This window comes from Epinephelus moara, chromosome 19, assembly GCF_006386435.1.
Source record: "Epinephelus moara isolate mb chromosome 19, YSFRI_EMoa_1.0, whole genome shotgun sequence".
NCBI lineage: Eukaryota > Metazoa > Chordata > Actinopteri > Perciformes > Serranidae > Epinephelus > Epinephelus moara.
Genome location: NC_065524.1, coordinates 18,822,155 through 18,843,632, shown reverse-complemented (window position 1 = coordinate 18,843,632; position 21,478 = coordinate 18,822,155). Strand labels below are relative to the sequence as shown.

The 21,478-nt window shown below is 39.8% G+C and overlaps 1 protein-coding gene across 1 annotated transcript in view; it reads right to left on the bottom strand.

The window, feature by feature from the left end:
* Window positions 1-21,478, bottom strand: part of eys (eyes shut homolog) — a 366,564-nt gene that overhangs the window by 4,222 nt on the left and 340,864 nt on the right. Inside the window, exons 46-51 of the mRNA XM_050070471.1 lie at window positions 14,986-15,158; window positions 7,012-7,194; window positions 5,505-5,671; window positions 3,607-3,751; window positions 524-698; window positions 114-286 (exon numbers count right to left, since the gene is read on the bottom strand). Coding sequence (XP_049926428.1) covers window positions 114-286; window positions 524-698; window positions 3,607-3,751; window positions 5,505-5,671; window positions 7,012-7,194; window positions 14,986-15,158 — 1,016 coding nt within the window. The remainder of the gene's footprint in view (window positions 1-113; window positions 287-523; window positions 699-3,606; window positions 3,752-5,504; window positions 5,672-7,011; window positions 7,195-14,985; window positions 15,159-21,478) is intronic.

The window sequence follows — 21,478 nt, the reverse complement described above, 5'->3', positions numbered from 1 at the left end:
ACAGGCAAAACAATACAGCACTTAAATAATTAAATAGTGAACATCTTGGTTTATTAAAATAATCACAAAAAAAAAAAAAAAATAATGATACAGTTATGGTTCAATGATACGACCTTTCTCGCAGTACAGTCCCGCAGTCCCCAGGGGGCATTGGCAGGTATATCCATTTGGGAGAGGGATGCAGGTGGAGCCGTGGGCACACAGAGGAGGGGGACTGTGCTCGACATCACACACAGACACGGTCTCAGAACAGAGTGCTCCCTTCCATCCAAATGGGCACTGGCAACTGCAGACGGACACAGTCAGACACTGTGAAAAGCTTGTAAACACTGTCCATTCCTTTCACGATATGTGCGCTGTGTAACTGATCTTCTAATGGTTATTGATGCCTAGTCACAATACATATAGCAATATACATATGACAGAAAGTTACTGGGCACATTCAACTCAACTATAAAGCCAATATGTGCTATTCATGAGTGGAAACATTATAAATAATCAACAAATGAATATTTTCACTCACTACACAGATGAGCCGGAGTCCACGCACGTTCCTCCGTTTCTGCAGTGAACATGGACACAAGGAGTGACTCCACACTGACCCACGCTGCGCCCGAAGGCTGGATGTCCCGCAGGCTGTCCCAGCACCTGGAACTTTCTGTCTCTTCTTGTACGAAACTGCACATCAAAAATGCACCCTTCGAAAAGAACAAACACACCGACAGCCAAAGTGTAAGTCAGAGATATATCTTTTATTACCCTGATAGGGGATTATCAAAGGAAACACAGCATTCTTCATTTTCCCTGTGTAAAGATTAATGTGGCACACACTAAAATGTGATTAATCTGAGCTGGGTTTCCCACTCAAATAAAGTCAATAAATAGGAAAACACCTCTCAAAATGAATTTCTATGATGGCTGTTTACTTTATCGTGTAAAACCACAGGGTTTTATATCAAGCATATGTACTGAAATCTAAACGTCTTTATTAGATGGAATAAAACCTCCACGGTCTCTACAGTTCACATCAAAGATGTCCGAGTTTTTAAATCTATGTTTTTCCCCCCGTCATCACACATCGCCCTCATCGTATTTGCTTTTTGCTTTCATAATTCAATTTTATCAAGACAATATTTGCTTTGGCCTGTACCTGCAGAGCACAGGGCCTTCTATAAATATAAGGCCTGAGCACAAGCCATGTAGTCATCTGCACATGCAGACTCCCGTCTCTCTGCTGCATTAGTCACTGGCATAAACAGGATGCAGGGGAAATGTCATGCTCATTCATGAATATTCATGGCATCATGCTGTCTTCTTGGCAGACTCAAGTGATGGTTGCGGTGCTGCAAACATAGACCGTCGGAAAGCGAGGCAGATTCATAAGGAAGATTATAAAAGCTGGATATTTTTGTTTTAGCTGCACACTCACTGACTCCTGTAACAGAACCAAGAAACCAGAGGAGCCAAGTCGAGCATTCATACCTGGGAGAGAGACAGCTGACAATGAAATGTGCAGTAAATTTGGTTTAGCAGAAAACCTGTTCTTACATAATTGTTTCAGAATGATATTTTCTGCTAAGTGGCCGTCTTTAATTAGAATTACTGCCTTGCAGTTGTATGCCTCTGCGAACCAGTCAAGTCGTAGTTATAGTTTACATTCATGTCTGTCCAGACTCATATGTTGCCATGACAGCAGACATTACTTCAAATATGACTGTTGCTGCAAAGACGATACAAGCTCTAAAACATGGATGCTTCACACACATTTTTAACATGCAGCACAGAAGATCTACACAATCAGCACATATTCAATTCCCTCAAGGCCCTCTTGAGATATTGCATTCACAAGCATGAGATGAATGCAAGGTCACAGTGGTTTTGACCTTTGACCAACAAAATTTAATCAGTTTATGGTTGAGTCCAAGTGGACATCTGTGCCAAATTTTCTCTCCAGGTGTCTTGATATATCACATTCATGAGTATGAGATGTGGTGGTGATACTCAAGGTGTTCATGAGGATGAGATGGATGGTAGATCAAAGTGACCTTGACCTCTGACCACTTAAGTCTAATCAGTTGATTGTTGAGTCCAAGTTGATGTTTGTGCCAAATTTAAAGACATTTTCTCAAGGTGGTCACGAGAATGAGACGGACGCTAGGTCAAAGTGACCTTGACCTCTGACTACCAAAATCTAATCAGTTCATAGCTGCGTCGAAGTGGCTGTTTGTGTCAAATTTAAAGAATTCATTTAAGGTGTTCTTGAGATATCACGTTCATGAGTATGAGACAGATGCAAGGTCACAGTGACTTTGACCTTTGACTACCAAAATCTAATCAGTTTATGGTTGAGTCCAAGTGGATATTTGTGCCAAATTTAAAGATTTCTCTCAAGGTGTTCTTGAAGCTATCACATTCATAAGAATGGGACAGATGAACAGACAGACATATGGACGGACGGACACCCTGAAAACATCACACCCCCAGCGCTATCACCGCTACAAAGGCATGAAAAAAAAAGAAAAAAGACTGGGGTTCAAAAGGTTATGACCCTCAAGATCTTGTAGCAAGTCTGATAAAAATATCTGCACCAAAGCAGGATCAAAGTTTTTAACAGAAAAACTCGACAAACACAAACTTCCTGTTTCTTGTTATTTGATCAACAGCTCAAATTGAGTAACCGATTTTTTTTTTTTTTTTTTTTACCCAGCAGCCACAGTACCTCCTCTGCCACCTCTCCACAGGGGAGTGTGGATCTGTTGATAACTGGGAGTGAAGTGCATTATCAGTGTGTTCACTGCCAGCCATCATGATTAGGGCTCGAGGAAGGTCACACAGATCTGATTAGACGCTCATGAGTTCTCATTACATCCCGAGCAAAAAGGTTATGGTACCACCAGTGTCGCCTGACTCAGGTAGTGCTTACCAGCAGAGGGGGAGTATGACAGTCTGATACGGTACGGGCAAACTGATGCTTTACCATAGATGATTTGATTTGGGCTGGTTTATTTGGCGAGCAGAAAAATGAATTATACGATGATAAATAGGCGTACGCACAAAATCGCTCCAGTCCTTAAATATAAAAAAGCTCTTGTTCCCCTCAAATGGATCTGCCATGACATTTTATAATAACAAGCTTCAATGCTGTAGTGCAGAGACTGCTGAATATGGTTATGATGATATTCATAGCTGTTGTCATCATTACGGTTATGGCAATTTTGCTCCACAGCTCCGCACATTAGCGGGCACAATGGATGCTCCCCAGAATACATTCCTACATGGGGTCACCTGAGAGAAAGCATAAATGATGTTGATGATGACAAAGATGATTTGTATGGCCCCCTTGTTCAAGTGACTTATCAGCAACGAAATGGATTTGCACACAACGCAAAACTGTACAGGGGTGTGAAGTGATTAAAGGATGCAGATACAATCAACCTCAAAGCTCTGCTCTGGCCTCATACGCAGTCCGAGCCTGTAACTCCCTTTTTCATTACACACTTTCCCCTCTGCTTACAAAGAGACAGAGATCCTGGGAGAACCTCCAAGCCCCGGCGCTCTCACTCCAGACAGCAGTTTTGGGTTGTAATAAAGCCGTAGCAGTCTTACCCTGAAAGCCATGACGGAACCTGGATCCAAGTGGCAGCAGTTCAGGAGTGTATTCATTATATCCGCCCACAAAGAGATGCTTGAAAACATTGAGTCCCAACAAGGGTCCTGGAGACAATGCCGTTCTGTTACGCTGTCCGTCAACCTGAGAGAGACAGTGAAATGTCAATACTCACGCTGGGGTCTTACATCTGTAGGTGTCAGAGTGGGAGCATGATTTGTTTAAAAATCTGCCAAAAGTGACAAAAACTATGACCTTGGACTGATCACTGAGTTATTCAGGCTGTGTCCACTTAGTAGCCACAGTAGCTGCTTCACTCCGATGTTGCTGAACAGACAGGCCTCAATAGCTTCTCACTGTTCCTGCACATTTTCAGCCGCACTTAGATGATGTGAACATCCTCTTCCTGGTTATTGGACCAAAATGATTTCTTGGGACAAAGAAATGTGTTCCCTAATGTGTTCCCAGTATACAATCACCAGGCAGGACAGACATATGGTGTTTGTGTGTATGTATATATACACAGTACCATATATAAAACCCTGGGTGAAGATTTCAGTGGGGGCGCAAGGGACAGGTCCCCCTTAATATTAAGAACATGTGCATATTTTCCCCTGAATAAACACATGACAGTAGCAGAGGATTCTATTTAGACAAAATTAAAGACATTTCAACCATAAATTGATGCCTAGAAATTCCCCAGAATGCAGGAAATAAAGTCTTTGATGCTCCAAATTGCTTTGCCTTTGTTAAGATTATTAAAAAAAAGTATCATATACATTTAGGTGACAACTAAAAGGAAAAGGGTGAATATATAAGGAGCACGAGGAGCTGCTAAATGGTCTGATTTGATGAAATAAGCATTTACCATTTGAAAAAGTGGTTCCAGCCTTTTTGGCTTATGACTTTTGTATGTATCACAGTTATGTCCCATCTGTCTGTACTAGAGCTGAACAATTTGGAAAAAATATCTCTTTGCAATTATTTTGACTGATATTGCAATTGCGATATGATTCACAATATTGGAGGGAATGATCATTTTTGCACCATTACTCTCATTTTCATTGAAAAATACATTAACATGATCATTATGGTGTGATTTTTTTGCGAGGACCAAGATTTTTCTTAAGTCTGTAGAATGCGATTTGAAGGCCAGGACACCTCAATACTTAATTTAGAAAGGTATTTTGTCACATATTTTGCCTTTGACAAATATTGCGCCTCTTGCAACTTGGATATTGAACTAGTCCTTATTGCTATTTCTAAAAAAAACCCAGCCCTATTCTGTTCCCTCCCATCTGTCTATCAGTGTCTCATTACATATGCACTTTTGCTACTGATGCTAATCTGTATTTTGTCTCACTGGTACTGTGTGCAATAATAATAAAGTTGAATCTGATCTGATCTAATTTAAATGAACAAAAAGAAAAAGGATGAATCACTTCCTACTTGTGACACTTTATCACAGGTCATGGCACTAGTGTGAACACAATCTTGAGCAGTTCAACTGAGGAGGTAATTTTCCCTTCTGAGACTGTTTCATTTGAAGGATCTTTAGAAGTCTGAAGATGGAAAAGCATTCAGTATTTCACAGGTAAATGGGGAAATACAGATTCACAAAATAACAAAGTAATTCTTAAACAAACTGCTGTTAAGGGACGTACATATTATTTCTTTCTTATCCCTTTAGTGATCCCATGGTTTACCTCAGAACCCCTTGAATGCTCCTGACTCCAGGTTGACCCCAGGTTGGAATGATGTTTGGAGCATTAAAGCTGTTCTGGTGGCTCATGTGGGTCCAACTCCTTTATATTTCCCCCCTACCTGTACGTGTACATTAGATGGGAACATGTACAGTAACCTTGTTTTCCCCAGACATAACACTTTTCTAAATCACCTTTAGCCATCCTGTTTTCTTGAACCTTCCAAATGTAACGGTGTGAATGTTGATCTGGTGGTTCAGTCGATCACTGACTATGGTTGCTACACCTGATCCGAGGTTGAACTTATGCGCAACTCTGCCACTTCGTAGTCCCAAGACGAGAAAGTCATCACCATCATTGCCTAGAAAGCACATAAATAGTTTATCGTGAGCATAGTAGGCATATACGGTATATACACATATATATATATATATATGTGTATATACATCCGCAAAAAACACCTCCAACTGAAAAAAAAACTGCTTTCATTAAAAACAAATTATTAACACTACATCTGACACTGCATGTTACATTAACGTCTGTCTATCTGCATTACATTAATGCATATCTTCAGGTCTATATCTCCGTTCATCGCATATTCTTTTTATTCTTAATGCTGTGAATCTTTGCACATCCCCTAGGATATATATTTTTGCACATTCCTGCCTACAGTATTTTGAAAAAAATTATTGTATTTTTTTTTTCTATTCTATACTTATGTTTCTTGTCTATGCACCACAACACCAAGGCAAATTCCCTGTATGTGAAAACCTCCTTGGCAACAAACAAAATAATTTTGGATTTTTAACACACATTTAGAATAATGAAACATTTGTTTAGTTAAGACACATTTGATATTGCTTTATATTTTGCCTCACTGCTTGTTTAATTCCCTGAAACATGATCACTGCCATCCAATAATTAAAAATGCCACTTCATTAAACCAATTACCACGTGAACTGTTCATATTTCATCTATATTGTGCCTTTGAATTTGCACCATTTCAAACAGCGCTGCTCTCTCCTGACAAGTGTTTCATTATTCATATTCCTATTGTTTTGCTTTGCCTCCACCTTGATGAATTGTACTCTCTAGAGACAACAAGTGCAGAAGATCCAAAAGATCTTGTGTGTTTTTTTTATTTTTTTATTCTTCTTTGTTTGATGAAATAAGTCGGTGACAATGACATGGCTGTTACCTGCTACCAAATCTGACCCCACAGAAAGGAAGATCCTAATTTAAAGTGATGGCTGCTGACAGCATCACATTGCACCCACACCTCAAAGTCTGTTTAACGCAATTAACACTGATACTTTTGAGATGCTCGGTTCACATGTTGGTTTTTACGCTAGCAATGCCAACATGCTCCCTTTGAAAGTCAAGAACAATAACAGTTTAGCTGGATATCAACTAATTACTGGACTGCAGGAAGACTCATTATTAATGTCTCAAAATCTGCCAAGAAAGAAAATCCTTAGGGAATCCTCTTGATTAGAGGATCTCAGAGGAGAGTGGAAATCTATTAGATAGCACATTACCATACACAGCGGGTGAAACCTCTCAAAACATTTCTTTTAAAATCCTTAATGAAGTTTGACAACTAAAATCCAACTAAGGAGACATCCCAAAGTTGTTTTCCTCTTTTCATTTGACCGTAAGAACGACTTTAAATTGCGGTGCGGGCGTCTAGATTGAACTCACCTTGTCCTTTATGCCCGGCGAACACCATCAGGTTGTCTTTCACAGCAGATGAATTATTGGCGAGTGTGAACTTCAGCTTGAACTCGTAGAAGAAACTGAGGCTCGGGATGGAGGAGTAAGCCATGAAGGACGTGTAACCAAACTCATAACTCCCACTGAATCTGGCACGAGTTATATTGATGGCTGCAAAACAAACATTTCATATTTGTGTGAAAATGCGACTAGTGTTAGCTGGTGTAGGGCTCTCTGTGTGTCTGTGGAAATCTGGTTTGAATTGCACAGGTCTGATTCATCATCTACCTCACAGGTTACCAAAAGATGGCACTATTGCTACACAGCACATACCAGGGGTTAGTGAAATATTTTCCTTTCTGAATGCTATTAGATGATGACCTGTTTTCAAACACTAACACCTCTTCAGTCCTTTTCTATTTTCATTAGTAGCTGTTTAGAAAGGGTTCTGGCAAGCACGCACTGCTTCATACCCAATGTTCACAAGGGTAGCACAATAATCCCAGTGATATTCAATTACAATCTCAAGTTTACTTATTCAGAATGCATGGTTGATTCAATAATGCTCTCTCTTGTATTCCATCTCAGCATATCCATCTACTTGATTTTACACAGGGGACACAATGTAAATTTCCCCACACTCATTCAAAATTACATGCTGCTTCTCCTTCTTCTTTTTTTTTCTTCACAACAGTGAGGATTCAAACACAAAACTGCTCTTCTCCAACACCTTGCATATTCTTCTGCAGCCCCAGGCCATGGCTAAGAGGGGTTCAGAGCCCCCTCTGCGACTGCCCTCAGCTCTGTTTGGCTGCTAAATTATTAATACAGCTGGAAATGCTTCTGTTATCATCTCCAGTCGGGTAGAGCTGTATTTGCCTATAGTTTCACTGAATGGCTTGAGTGCTACAGCGACAGCTTATATCTAAGCTGCACTGTGTGTTTGAAGTGATCATATACATGATGGTCTTTATGCCCTGTAATAACAACTGAGCTCAGACCAGATGCAAGCACATCAGCAATTATTTCAAACTTAAATGACCTTGAGTGTGATTATAGTGGGCTATTCTCTCTGTTCATGGACAAATTACCCTTGAGCCTACAGTATAAATGAATTAAGTGTCTGAACTGATCTAAACCGATATTTGCAAATGTGAGATGACCAAGAATTGATAAAGAAAAATATATATATATTATTGCAAATGTGTTATAAAACTGTTCTGTTAGCCACTAATTGTTTTATATCGAATAATATTTCACAATTTTTTGTCAAAACCGATTTATTTACGAACCTACTTTGAGTGCCTATGAGCGTATATGTCATATTACTGAACAGAATATCATGAACTGTGCTAATTAAATCCAAGAAAACAGCTGTAGTTGAATTATTAACTTTGTGAAACTTTTGAGCTTATAATATTGCTATATTTAAGTCTCCCTCCAGACACGTTTAACATAATGTAAAAATACACTTTTACTATTTGTTTAACACGATTGTCCCTCATAAAAAGATAAAAAAAAAACTCTGCAAGCAAAAGCAGATCAGTTTTTTCCACCGCCAACCACTGCTGCTTGTGCTAGGGTTCACTTTCCACTTCCTCTAGCGCTACTAACTCTAGGTTGAAGAGCAGTGCGCATCAATATGGCTAGCGTTAGCATTAGAAGAAACCTCAGAGAGATTCAGCTGTACATGTTTAGCCTCATTCAGACCCAGGCTCAGATGAAGTGTCTGTTGTGCACCAAAATCAGCGTCTAGATGTATCAGAATAGTCCTATTAGCATCTTTTATTTGTTTATGTTGTTTGTTAGCTTGTTAGCTTGTATGCTAACTGGCAGTGTTTGACACAGCATTATTGGTGGTAGTGAAACAAGCAATGCTGTGGTTGGGTTTTTAGTAGATAGCGGATAGAAGCCAGTTTAGAGGCCAGTTTACATCCAAAAACTGCACACTCGCCCATGTTTGCCGACAAAACTTTCGCTATGCTAATGCTAACTCTGCTCTCAGTACTGGTGTCAGGTTTCTTTGCTAGTATTGTATTGAAATCTGTTCCCCCGTCAATATGTGTACCATATTAAATGGACTGCACTCACACACACGTTCACACACCATTCACATGCTCTCACACACCAATGGAACAACCAGCGGGAGCAATTTTGGGGTTCCATATCTTGCCCAAGGATACTTCACCATGCAGACTCAGGGAGCCGGGGATCGAACCGCCAACCTTCTGATTCGTAGACGACCTGCTCTATCTCTAAACCACAACCGTTATTAGACAGTGATTGGCTTTGGACATTTGACTTTGCACAGATACAAGTCAGTATAGTCAGGTCAGACATTTTAGGGGACATAAACATGTGAATAAAAAACTGATTTTTGAGTGAAGGGGGACTTTAAGTTTCATTAAATTGCAATGGTTTGTTACCCTGTGTTTGTATCTGGGACTAGTATACAGGAGTTTCACAAAACTATCTTTGTAATTTCATTTCATTCAATTTGGGTCTTAATTTCCCTGTAATACCTAAAAGAAACACCCCATCTTAGGCCCTGTTTAGACGACAACGGTTTGTCTAAAAACGGAAAAGTCTATCCATGTCTTTGTTTTACAAAACGTCAGTGTTTATATGACGACGTTATTGAAATGATCCCCGTTCACACGGAGCCACAAAATCTACTGGAAACGCTGTAGTATGCACGCCAGGCCAATGGGTGGCAGTGTAAATTTGCAAAGCAACACCACAGCATGACGCCATGCGCCTGCACTGAAGCGCCTTCCTCTACAACGCGGTGATTACAAACCAGAGCAAAGAAGACACAATGGCGAAAGCACGCACAGATAACTTTGTCTGGACGGAAGACGAGGTGGAGTTGCTACAGTAAATCTACACTTTGCTGGAGAAGCGTTGATAAATTCAACAGGGTGAGCAGCACAAACAGAGCTCGGCATTGTTGTTGTGATGGTCGACTTTCTCGCGCATGTCTTGTGACTGGAACCGTAATGTGCATGTGTGAAAAGTCTCCGTTTTCAGAGGAACTGCATATTGCAAATTTACATGACAATGGTGCCGTTTGCAAAAATTTGCACTCTGGAACCCGTTTTCAAAACGTTGCGTTTTCAGGCACCCAAAACGCAGCTGTCGTGTAAATGATCGGCCAAAATGCAACTAAAGTTTACCATTTTCAGTTGAAATTGTTGTCGTATAAACGGGACCTCATTCAGTAGCTACTGAAAGACTTTAAAGTTCCTGCTGGCAGATTCACCCTGATACAGTAACTCTAAGCTTTACTATTAGTTTACTTTAGGTACGCAAAACAACTTTCACTGAAAATCACAAAGGTCCACAATCACTTTTTTGATATAGGAGGTGATAGGATTGTAGTAGTGCATTACTGAGTAAATCTTCAGGGTTACATAATATATCATTAACCAAAAAGCTCATGGACTGTAGCTGTGAAATGCCTCCATCTATGGATAATACCACCATACTCTGTCAAATAGATATCACATTGCATTTGTTTTACTTTTCTGTATATTTGTGTAGTATGGTGCAAACCAACGGGAGTGGCAGAAGAAAAACAGAATGACATGCGGTGCCAGATTGTGAAATGCATTCTGACAAAAACTGCATGTGTATAGTGTGCATCTGCCACAGAGCAGCTGGAAAAACAACAGCTCTCCGGAGTTAGAGATACTGTATGCAGTATACTATTATATTCTTTTCAATCTGGGAACAATGCAAGGTTAACAGAAACTTCACTAAATCAATACTAAACTCAAGTGCTGATGCAGAATAATGCTGCGCCTGTTACAACCATTGAGAATTGATTGCATTAAACGTGTCTATAAAAATATGATGAACTAAAAAAGGATTGCATTAGATAACTGTATCTCTACACTTTGCTGTTTTTGAGTTAAAGCACTTTTCGCATTATTTTTCTTACAAAACTTTTCTTTGCTTTTTACACTCACCCCTGTCACTTAACACATCCTTCAATGACTGGAAACGTTTTTAAATGAAAAAGATAATCATAGCCATTGATGTTATAATTTGCAAAGCTAATATTTAAGACAGACAAGATAAATTATGACTGGATTTGAGAAACAAGAAGTGATAATGTACCAGTAGCACTGTATATTTCATATATGACACACAGTCCAGTGTTTTTGTCTCTATTAACTCTGAACATGAATCTTTACCAGGAGTTATGGCCAACTTGTATACAAAGGTAGACCATTAGGAATTCTGAGTGAAGTCATTTTAAATATCCATTAAAGTTTCATGAGCTCGACTCTTCAGGCACTGCAGCATCAATAGCACTTCCCACTCTTCCCTTTCCTGCTTGTTCATAGACCAGCCTTATCTATTAAAGTGCACATGGGAACCAAGAACTGAAAATCTTCTATTTAGAGAAAACATTTTGCTCTTTCATGTTTCCTGCTGGACAAACAACTTTATCTTTTTCTCAAATAGAGAAAAAAGACAACTACCATGCTCCCCCTGACAGTATTTCGCTAAGGGCACCACATGAGGAAAGGTGCTGCCGCTACAAAAAAGCCCAGAGAGGCAGAGGACCTTTGGAGTGATCAGTTTTGACTCTGATCTTATCTGATGTTATCAGGATTATAATTCAAAAGTCCGCCATATACTTAGTTTGACACTGGAAGGTTAGATTACTCTGTTGGGGATGTGGGTGCTGAGAGTCCGTCAGAGGCTGTGGCATGGCTGAGTGACTTAGATGCCAAGTACTATGCTGCTCTTACAGTCAGTTCAGTCAAGCAAAACACTTTCTTTCTTAACATCCGAATTTGTGAAGCCTCTCTCTTGTGGTATTAATGTTTGCAATCACACATTACAAAAAGTCAGCTCTTAAAAACAAACAAAAAACAATAAAATAGAGGAAATATCTTACTATATAATAATGAAGACTCTGTCTGTGTGTGTGTCTGTTCCACGTTTTTCTCCTCACTGACTTGGTCAATCCATGTGAAATTTGGCACAGTGGTAGAGGGTCAAGGGAGGATGCGAATGAAGCAATATTACATCAATTGGCCAAAGGGGGGCGCTATAGCAACCGATTGAAATTGCAAACTTTGAATGGGCATATCTCATGCCCTGTATGTCGTAGAGACGTGAAACTTTGCACAGAGATGCCTCCTCCATTATTGACCCGATCAAACAAAAAGGGGGCGCTAGAGAGCTAATTTCTTATCTAGGCCTAACCGCCATATCGATTTTTACTAAACTTGGTAGATATGTAGAACAGGACGCCTCAAGGTGACTGGAGAAATTTAACTCTAATTGGCAACTGGGTGGCGCTATAACAACAGAAAAATGCTTAAAAATGGCTAAATGCGACCGATCGCTGTGGCTCCCCCTGTGGCCGAATGTCAATGGTATGGTATGCTGTACATAATCACGGAAACTGTCAGTGTGTCATTCTGTCAGTCAGTCATTCTGTCCCACGTTTTTCTGCACATAGGCATTGAGGATTGGCATAGGTTGAAGGTGACAAAGCTACCAATGGGTATCGAATAAGCAAATTATTCGCAAACACAAAAGGAAAGCTCCTTTCTAGTCTTAAAGAACCCACAAACTAGTGCAGTCAGACTAAAAATATGTACATTTGTCGGGACATTAACAAAAATGTAACTTTTTTTCTCAATATGTAGGAAAATGTGTTTAAATTTAGCAAATACTAGTGCCACTGTCTTGATATAAGTCGACATGCTCAGGAAGTGTATCCTAAAACAAGTACATTTGTCTAGATACAAAGAAGGGGATTTTTCTCAAACCCATAGGTTTTGCCTCCTTGAGGTCTCTTTTGATTTTATTTGAATTTTATTAGGATCTCTTTTAGCCAAACTAGGCCTAGTCAAGCAGGCCAATTTACAGTTTTGCTCTGCTATGGATTCTCTCTTCAAAATGGGAATGAAGCCCTGTGCACTGAACCAGGCACTCCAGAGTCTGAACTGTGAGGGATGAAGGCAACAAGTGCCGACGACAGGCTCAATATCAGAGATGCAAGCTTTCCGCTAATGACTTTTAAGTGCAGCAACTTTAAGATAGGCTAGACTTGCATGGCTTAATCTTTTAGACAAGCATATGTTACTGGCAGGAACAACCAGGTAGCCCTCAGGCAAAGGTTGAACCAGACGATGCTGGGTTGAGCTAGATGCAAAGTTGCTTTTCCTATGATAGCAATAGCTGCCCTTCTCTGCCTAACCCTAGCAAATGTCACTCCTCTTGCCCAAGCCTAACCAACACAACCAACGAAGGCAGCGAGTACTAGCCAATGAGAGAGAGATGGGGGGGTCATGCCTTCGCTATCCTAGGAAATGCAAATTCCCGTGCTGGGCCGACCGTTGGGAGCAGCATAAAGCAAAAGCACTGGTGTGTGCCCCTGTGGGTGAGGGGTGATGTGTAGGGTTTGAGAAATATCACATTTGCTGGAGGCCTGCTGCATAAGTGGGGAGGGTTCATCTCAGAAGGTGGGAACCTTTGAACCTGGGGCAGACAGGACATCTCGGTCATGCCACCAAGGACCACGGGAGCCCTCCTGGCCACAGAGGTCAACGCGCCCTCTGATGGTGGATAACAGTTGCCAATCAGTCAATGTAATGTATGATGTAATAGAATTACACATTACATACAACATTTAAATGACTTACAGTATGTTCACTAGATATAGAAAGTGTACTGTGTTTTTCCTGTTCTGTATTTTGTGTCAATGAATACATGAGTGCTGTGTACATGTTCTCCCTGTGTCAGCGTAGGTTTTCTCTGGGTACTCCCGCTTCCTCCCACAGTCCAAAGACATGCAGGTTAATTGATGAGTCTAAATTACCAGTAAATGTGAATGTGAGCATGAATGGTTGTCTGTCTCTATGTGTCAGCCCTGTGATAGTGTGGCAACCTGTTCAGGGTGTACCCCGCCTCTCGCCTAATGACAGCTGGGATAGGCTCCAGCCCCCCACGACTCCCAATAGGATAAGCGGTTACGGAAAATTAAACTTTTGCAAGTAGTGGACAAAAATAAACATTTTGACCTGTTAATGGTGCTACAGGAAAAGTCAGGGGATCACCATAGTCAGAGTGACTCCTCTGGGGAAGTCTGAACAGAATATCATGACAATCTGTCCAAATGTTCTTGAGATATTTCAGTGGGGACCAAAGTGGTGGATTAACCCACTGACATTACCATCTCTAGAGCCAGGCTGCTAGTGTGGCTAAATATACTGCATGGTTTACAGCCAAATACAACAACAGTTATCCAGTATATGGTATGATATTTTTTTTATGTTAATCAGTTCACTGGTCCGCAAACAACTGCAGTTTGTAGCTTTACATTTTCAATGTCTTTCCGTAGGTGGAGACTTTACATATCATGTTCTTGTGTTTTAATACCATAATACAGCAGGGTTCGGAGCCTGTTGTTAGCTGTGCAGTTGTGTGATGGAAATGGAAAGTTGTTACTAGTGTATTGTGTTATGAGGTGGTGAAATGCAAACTAAGTGACCGTAGAGAGGAAGAAATAACAGCAAGCTAGCTTATTAACACTGCTGGTAGAGTGAGAACACATCAACACCCCGCTGTACAGCAGAGGCTTGACATTTTAAGAAAAAGATTCTTCAGAAAAGTTGCTTTGAGTCACACTGCTGAAAATTACAATTGAAGGAAAAAATAAGATCTGACGAACTCAAAAAAGAGTTTTTTCAGTCTTTTGGAATATTCCACAAAGCGGCCATGAGTTTTGCCTTGATTATATGACTATTGCTGGAGGAAGACGTTTCTGCCTTCTCAGCACAATTTAGTAATTAATCCCTTTACTTAACAAGAGGCTCTCATTTTACCAACTGCTCAGGGCTCTCACTCACCAACTGTTTGCAGATCAGCCTCTTAATAAAGCTGCTAAGTCTACGCTGCACTGATCTGTGTGGAGCCGCTCTTTGCAACACTTACGTTCATCACACAGTAGGCCTTGTCTTCCGTAGGGGCAGAGACATACAGCCTCCAATGGTGACTTTGGGATGCATGTGGCTCCGTGACCGCAGGGGTTGCGCTCACAAGCGTCGAACTGGCACAGCCGGCCTGTGTAGAGCGGGGGGCACTCACAGAACCAGTCCTCAGTGTCGCTAAACATGTAGACATAGAGAGACATCATTAGGTCAGAGGTAAAAACAGACGGTGACATTGCAGCAACATGTCCAGATGCTTTACAAGCTCGCACAGTGGCCCGCAGAACACATGGGGAGATGATAAAACACCCTGTGATGCATGAGAGATTTGAAAAGGTGAGAGTAAATGTGTCCAGCCTGATGGAATACTTGTGATATATGAGATGTGCTGAAACACAAGCATTTTGAGTGAATGTGCAGATAGCGGTGGAGAAAAATAAGAATCTTGTTATGGATTTATTCATCTTAGCCGCTACTGCAGAGGCAGAATTTACTTCACGTCTTCTGGTAAAAAGTAAACACACGCATGCTGAAAAATAACAGCAGAAAGCAGATGATTAGTAGCGTGTCAGAAAACGTATAACCAGAAATTGTACAAGATTTTCGATGTCTTCTTTCCTCGATTCATATGCGTGCGCCTCCCCTCTTGGCAAGAACAGGAGGGTGATCTAGCATGCAAAGTAATATCCAGAGAGGGACTTTATAAAATGTACTAAGATGTGCACAACTTTGAAAGGTATAATATCAGATAGAGGAAGCATTGGTGGGGTTTCAAATCTATAAATTAATAATGTGTTTTGAGCAGCAGCACTGCAGGATGTATTTTGCTTCTTGAGAAACTGGCTTCTTGGAATGAAATATTTACATTCTGTCACCGGAGTTGAGCATTGTTAGATATGACTGTATTGAAGTACAAAAGGATGTTGTATAATGCAGTGAGAAATTTCTAGTGTATGATTATTAACAGCCTGTTAATGTCAATTTCCAGACATCTGAAGGCACCATTCACAACTACACTCTGTTGCTGCCAATTGTGACCGTTATTTTCATTTACATAACAGTCACAGATGAATATTGTCATGCGTTGAACACAGCAGGCTTTGTTATTTGTATAATCTCTAACATCCTGCAAGAGGAGGAATCAAATATTTAATGGAGCACCTCCTGGTGCAGTCGCCATGTTCCAGTGCTTTGAGTGCTGCTGATTTGTCCCCTGCATTGTCAGTGAGTGTTTGTGTTTAAATGTTAGTGACAGACAAATTGCATGGGTTTTTTCTCCAGATGTTCCAGTTTCGTCCCACAGTCTGAAAACATGCAGGTCAGGTAAATTGCTGGTAGGTGTGAATGTAAGTGTGAATATTTTTATCCGTCTGCTGAGATACTGTAACTTAGCCAGGGCTCCAATACACCACCCTGCACAGGAAAGGATAGTATAGAAAAAAAAAGAGGATAGATGTATACACAAGGAAGTTTCTAGTAATTGCGACAAACTTTTTCATAGGTGATGTCTTACATGCCAAAAATGTAGACATAAACGACCTTTAACTACCATATTTTAAAGCAAGTTATTCATGCTTTCTGTGGTCAATTTCAAACATAAATCCATGTGGACACATTTCTACAAGTAAATACTTACTCATTGATATATTTTCTCTTATATACATTTAGATTTTTGTGTGAAATCTTCCTTGAAGGAGTATTTCATCCCTAAAATGATCATTTGTGTACGACTTACTCATCCTGTGCCAAGTTCAGTTTGTGAAGAAGTTTGTTTTTCTTGCATGCTCCACAGTGAAGAATCCAAAAACAGAAAAAAAATGTTGACGAATAGCAGTTAAGGGGGTCCACATTTAACAACAGCAAAACTATATGAAAACACAACTCATGAGGTAGAATATCCAAGTCTCATTTATCCAGTCCATGGGTAGGCAACCTGCAGCTTTAGAGCCTCATGTGGCTTGTTAGCCCCTTTCCAGTGGCTCCCTGTGGGTTTGACAAAAAATTATTTTGAAATAAATAATGGTTATATTTTTTTGAACATTTTATTTTATATATATCAATGCTGTAGGCCTAAACAAATTCTTACATTCTCTGATTGTAAAAAAGAAAAAGAAAAAAAAGAAGCCTCTGTACCAAATTTAAAAAATGTTTTAAAGTTTCAACAACTAAAATGTGCGTCATACACTGCCTGGCACATTTTCCTTGAAACTTCGCCGAACTTGATAGTAGTAGCTAGTCTTGAGTCTTCCTAGCTGGTTAACTATGGATGCCAAATCCAAAAAAAGTGAAAGTCTCTGAATAAAACAGAGAATTCAGTAGTGCTTGGACAGATTTGTTGCTGTCACTGCCAACTCTGCAAAATTAAAGTACCAAATAATCATAAATGGTGCCTTGCAGAGTAGCCACCTCTTTGTAAGACATGAATGAATGCTCATTTAGACTATTAGTGTTGGCTAATTTGGACTTATTAGGCTGTTTTACCTTCAGTAAAAGCCTCAAATATGTTTCAAGGCTCCACACAGATTTTTAAAATTATTTTTGGGCAAAAATGGCTCTTTTGATATTAAAGGTTGCCGACCCCCTGATTCAGTTGTATGCTCAGTACTTCCCTAACACATGAATCTGCGCTAAAACCTTACTATTTAAAAGATGTTTGCAGAAACAGTCTCATGCAAACACAAGCAGTGTACCTGGGCAAATGGGTGCATTTGAACTCTGCTCAATAGAATGTGTTAGCAGAGTTCAAATGCACCCGCTTGGCCGGGCTGCTCGTATGAGAAAGGGTTTAAACAGTAAGGTTTTCGCAAAAAATGCATGTGTTTGGTAAGTACTGTGCATATGACTGGATAAATGACACTTAGATTATACTGCACAGTTGTGTGAATATCTGTAAGTAAATATTTGGACATAGTTTTGCTGTTGTTAAACACAAACCCCTGTGACTTCATTTCATTGAGAATTTTTCTCAGTTTTTGGATTCTTTGTTCACCCTGGAGGCGAGTGAGAAAAACAAAGTTTTCCTCACAAATTCTACATAACACAAGGCGGGTAAGTTAAGTCAAATCAAGTCAACTATATTTATATAGCACATGTCATATGACAAGCGTGAACTCAATGTGCTTAATATACATCATACATGACAACCATAAAATATCATATAAGACGATAGAGTATTACACATAGAAAAACAAGCAGGACATGATAAAAACAAACAAAATGAGAGGGTATTATTATTATTATAATTATTCTTAAAAAAGGGGAGATAATAACAATAATAATACTAAATACTAAAATAAATAAAAATACCTCTTTAAACTAACTAAAAGCTTGCTTTTAAAGGAGAACACTGTTGTAGCAGACCGTAGTTTATGTGGAAGAGAATTTCAGAGAGTAGGACCATAATCCAGCTTTGTTTATTGGTCTTAATTACATGTTACAAGTTTCAGTCGTGCGTATTCATTGAATGTTGAGTCGGACCATAATGAGTAAAAGCACCATGAGCTGACTGAGAGTTGATTTAAGGTACAATGACTAGACCTTTATTTGACAAGCTAAGGGATCTCTCTGGTGTGTACTCTGCGAGCATGTCAGCAACATAGGAAGGAGCTAAAGCATTAAAACATTTAAAAGCAATAAGACGTATGTTTAAAATCAATTCTTTGTTTTATTGGGAGCCAGTGATACAAGATAAAATAGGAGTTACGTGGTCAAGTGTGTGTAAGTGACATACAAGTAATCATTTTGTGGGTGAAGTGTTCCTTTAAGTACAGACAGGCTAATATGAGTTGCAGTTGGTTGCAAAAATGGGCTCATAATACAAAAGAAACGCTCAAAACAACAGTATGTAAATATTGAAATAATTCACCACCTTCACTGGGTAAACAACAATTCTCTTCAGATGTGTTGTGCAATTAACAGTGTGGGAAAGAATGAGCTGGTCACTGTGTTTTGCCTGACATATGTTTGTCTCTGTGAGAGATGTAATTAATGTGAGTCCTCATACAACAATTTTGATTGTCAAAAAAACAAAGCCACATCTTATGTTAAGGAAATTTAAACCATTAAAGATGAATTGTCATATAAAGTCTAAAAACAGGCAGCTGATATTCCTGGCTCTAAAAGGTACAGTGTACATGGAGGAGGCTGAGGAGCACAGTTGAAAACACTTGAGGTTTAATTGGCCTAATCAAAAAACGCCATGTGTGGGGTGACAAAAGGTTATTTTAATTTGGCTGAGGCAATCACTTTGATTATGTAATTGTTGTAATGTTTGCAGACTAATTTGAATATGTTAATCATAAATGCATGAAGTTGGTGCTAGCCATATCTCATGCCATTCAATACTGCGCCGCTACGGTGGCAGGATGAATTATTAAGGAAGACGACATTTTTGTTCTAATGACTACCAGATGAAATTATAAATAATTGACCGGTTAGCTCATGATTTCCCTGTCAGCAAGAACAATAAGATGCGTGGCCACATGCATTTCTCAAATTTCATCCCTTGTAAGTTATTTACAGAAAACTTCTTTTCAAGTGCTTGTTGGTATGCAAATACACTTCTACAGTAAGGCCCTGATGAGGCTCTGCTGCCATGGCAGTCTTCAGTTCTCGGGATGAAAGCATTTAGCCCACTTCATCCTTTGTTAAAATAAAAAGGACCACTGGGTTTAGCAGATATTATTTATAGAGAAGAACTGCTTTGGTACTGAAACGCCATTTGCTTTCCAGTATTATAAACAGCCAATTGGACACCGTTATGCTAGAGACACTGTGATTCTTGGTGGGTGGGAGGGAAAAATCATTTGAAAGACGATGGTGCCTCACTCAATTATTTGTCATCTGAATTTCAGTATGAGCAGTGGGATGAAGTGGAATTTACACATGGCATTCACCTGACGCGCTCAGGCTCCTGTTTTAGCAGACGGCTGTTCGATATTTCCCTGACCTCTTCCAGGCACCCTTGCAAACATTTCCTTGGCGGTGAAGAAGGGTGATGTCTGTTAAGTCTCCATCACAGAGTCTTTTGAAACACAGTGCCATAGAAAAGCATACTTTAGATGATACTTGAAATGAAAATGCGTATAGAAAGGAGGCATAAAGTGTGAGGGAACTTTTCTCAAGGGATCAGATAAAATTTCTACGGTCCAACTTAGAACATAGTGCACTCTGCAGAAAGCTTTTTCTGTAACACTTTTACATGTTTAAACTCTACACTTCTCAAATGTGCCAGTGTATTTATTCAAGGTTTTTTAAATATTTCTAAACTCCTGAAAAGAAAAAAAAAACTCACAGATATCTTACAGAGCACTGTCCTTTAATAAACTCCACTGCCTCCATGTCTCAGAAATAAAGTTGTGCTTCAGTGATTTAACATCTCTCTCTCACTCACGCAGGTTAAAGGAACAGTGTGTAAGACTTAGGGTGATTTAGTGGCACCTAGTGGTGAGCTAGGGGAGCTGAAATTTTTACAGGCTAGGATTCTTTTGGTGGTCACTGTTCAGGAGGTTTTTATTGGGTCTCCTCCTCCCCAAAATAAATGGACCATGGGTCTCATTTACAACCATTGTGCATGCACAAAATGAGGCCTGAAAGAGGCATACGCCACCTCCCAAGTAAAAGTTGTGATCTATAAAATAAACTTGATGGGAGAATGTGCGTACCTGCACGTAAATTTTGACCCATGCATACGAACATTTTGGAGACAGGGGAAATTGGTGACACAGATGGTGAGGTGGTGAATTGAAGCAAGATTATACTAATTAAATGTGAGAGACATCATTAAATGTATGATGATGTCTCTCACACATTTAATTTTGCCTCATATCACATGCTACCTATATTTCCACTTCATCATAAATATTCAATCCAGCAGTGTTATTTATATGCGTGCTAATAAGTCATAGTCAAATCTCACATCTCACCATTCCGCTCATTATTTCATCAGCACTGTCTCATCATCATATTCCCCCCCAGAGTGCAGAGGAGATGGCCGGACTGTGTGCTGCTGACACTTGTGGTCAGCTGTGGAGCGCACAGCATCAATAGTTTTTAATAATTCATTCTGATACTGTAAATATATTTCACCAAGTATGATTTAAGTTTTTATATAGTTTTTGTGTATAAAGTCGCTGCAGTGAACATGCCTGTGCTGTAAGCGCTCAGAGTGCACTGGAGACACTGCTGTGGCTGCCACACACACTCTACCCTGTCACCTGACATATATCTTCACCACCTGCACATATGGATTGTGTAAAGTCCTAATCATCCTGATCATCATGCAGGCCAAGTTCACCACAACAACACTTCAAAAAAGAAACTGTGTTCACCTTTTGAACTTCCATCTTCAAACGATATCTCAGGGGTCAGGGATACCACTGATTGTCACAATCATTTTGACAAGGTGTGAATCAAACAGTGTGATGCTGTTAACATATAAATACTGCAGTGCATGTTGTTGCCATGATTCAGCGGAAGGAACTAGTGATTAGCAGGCT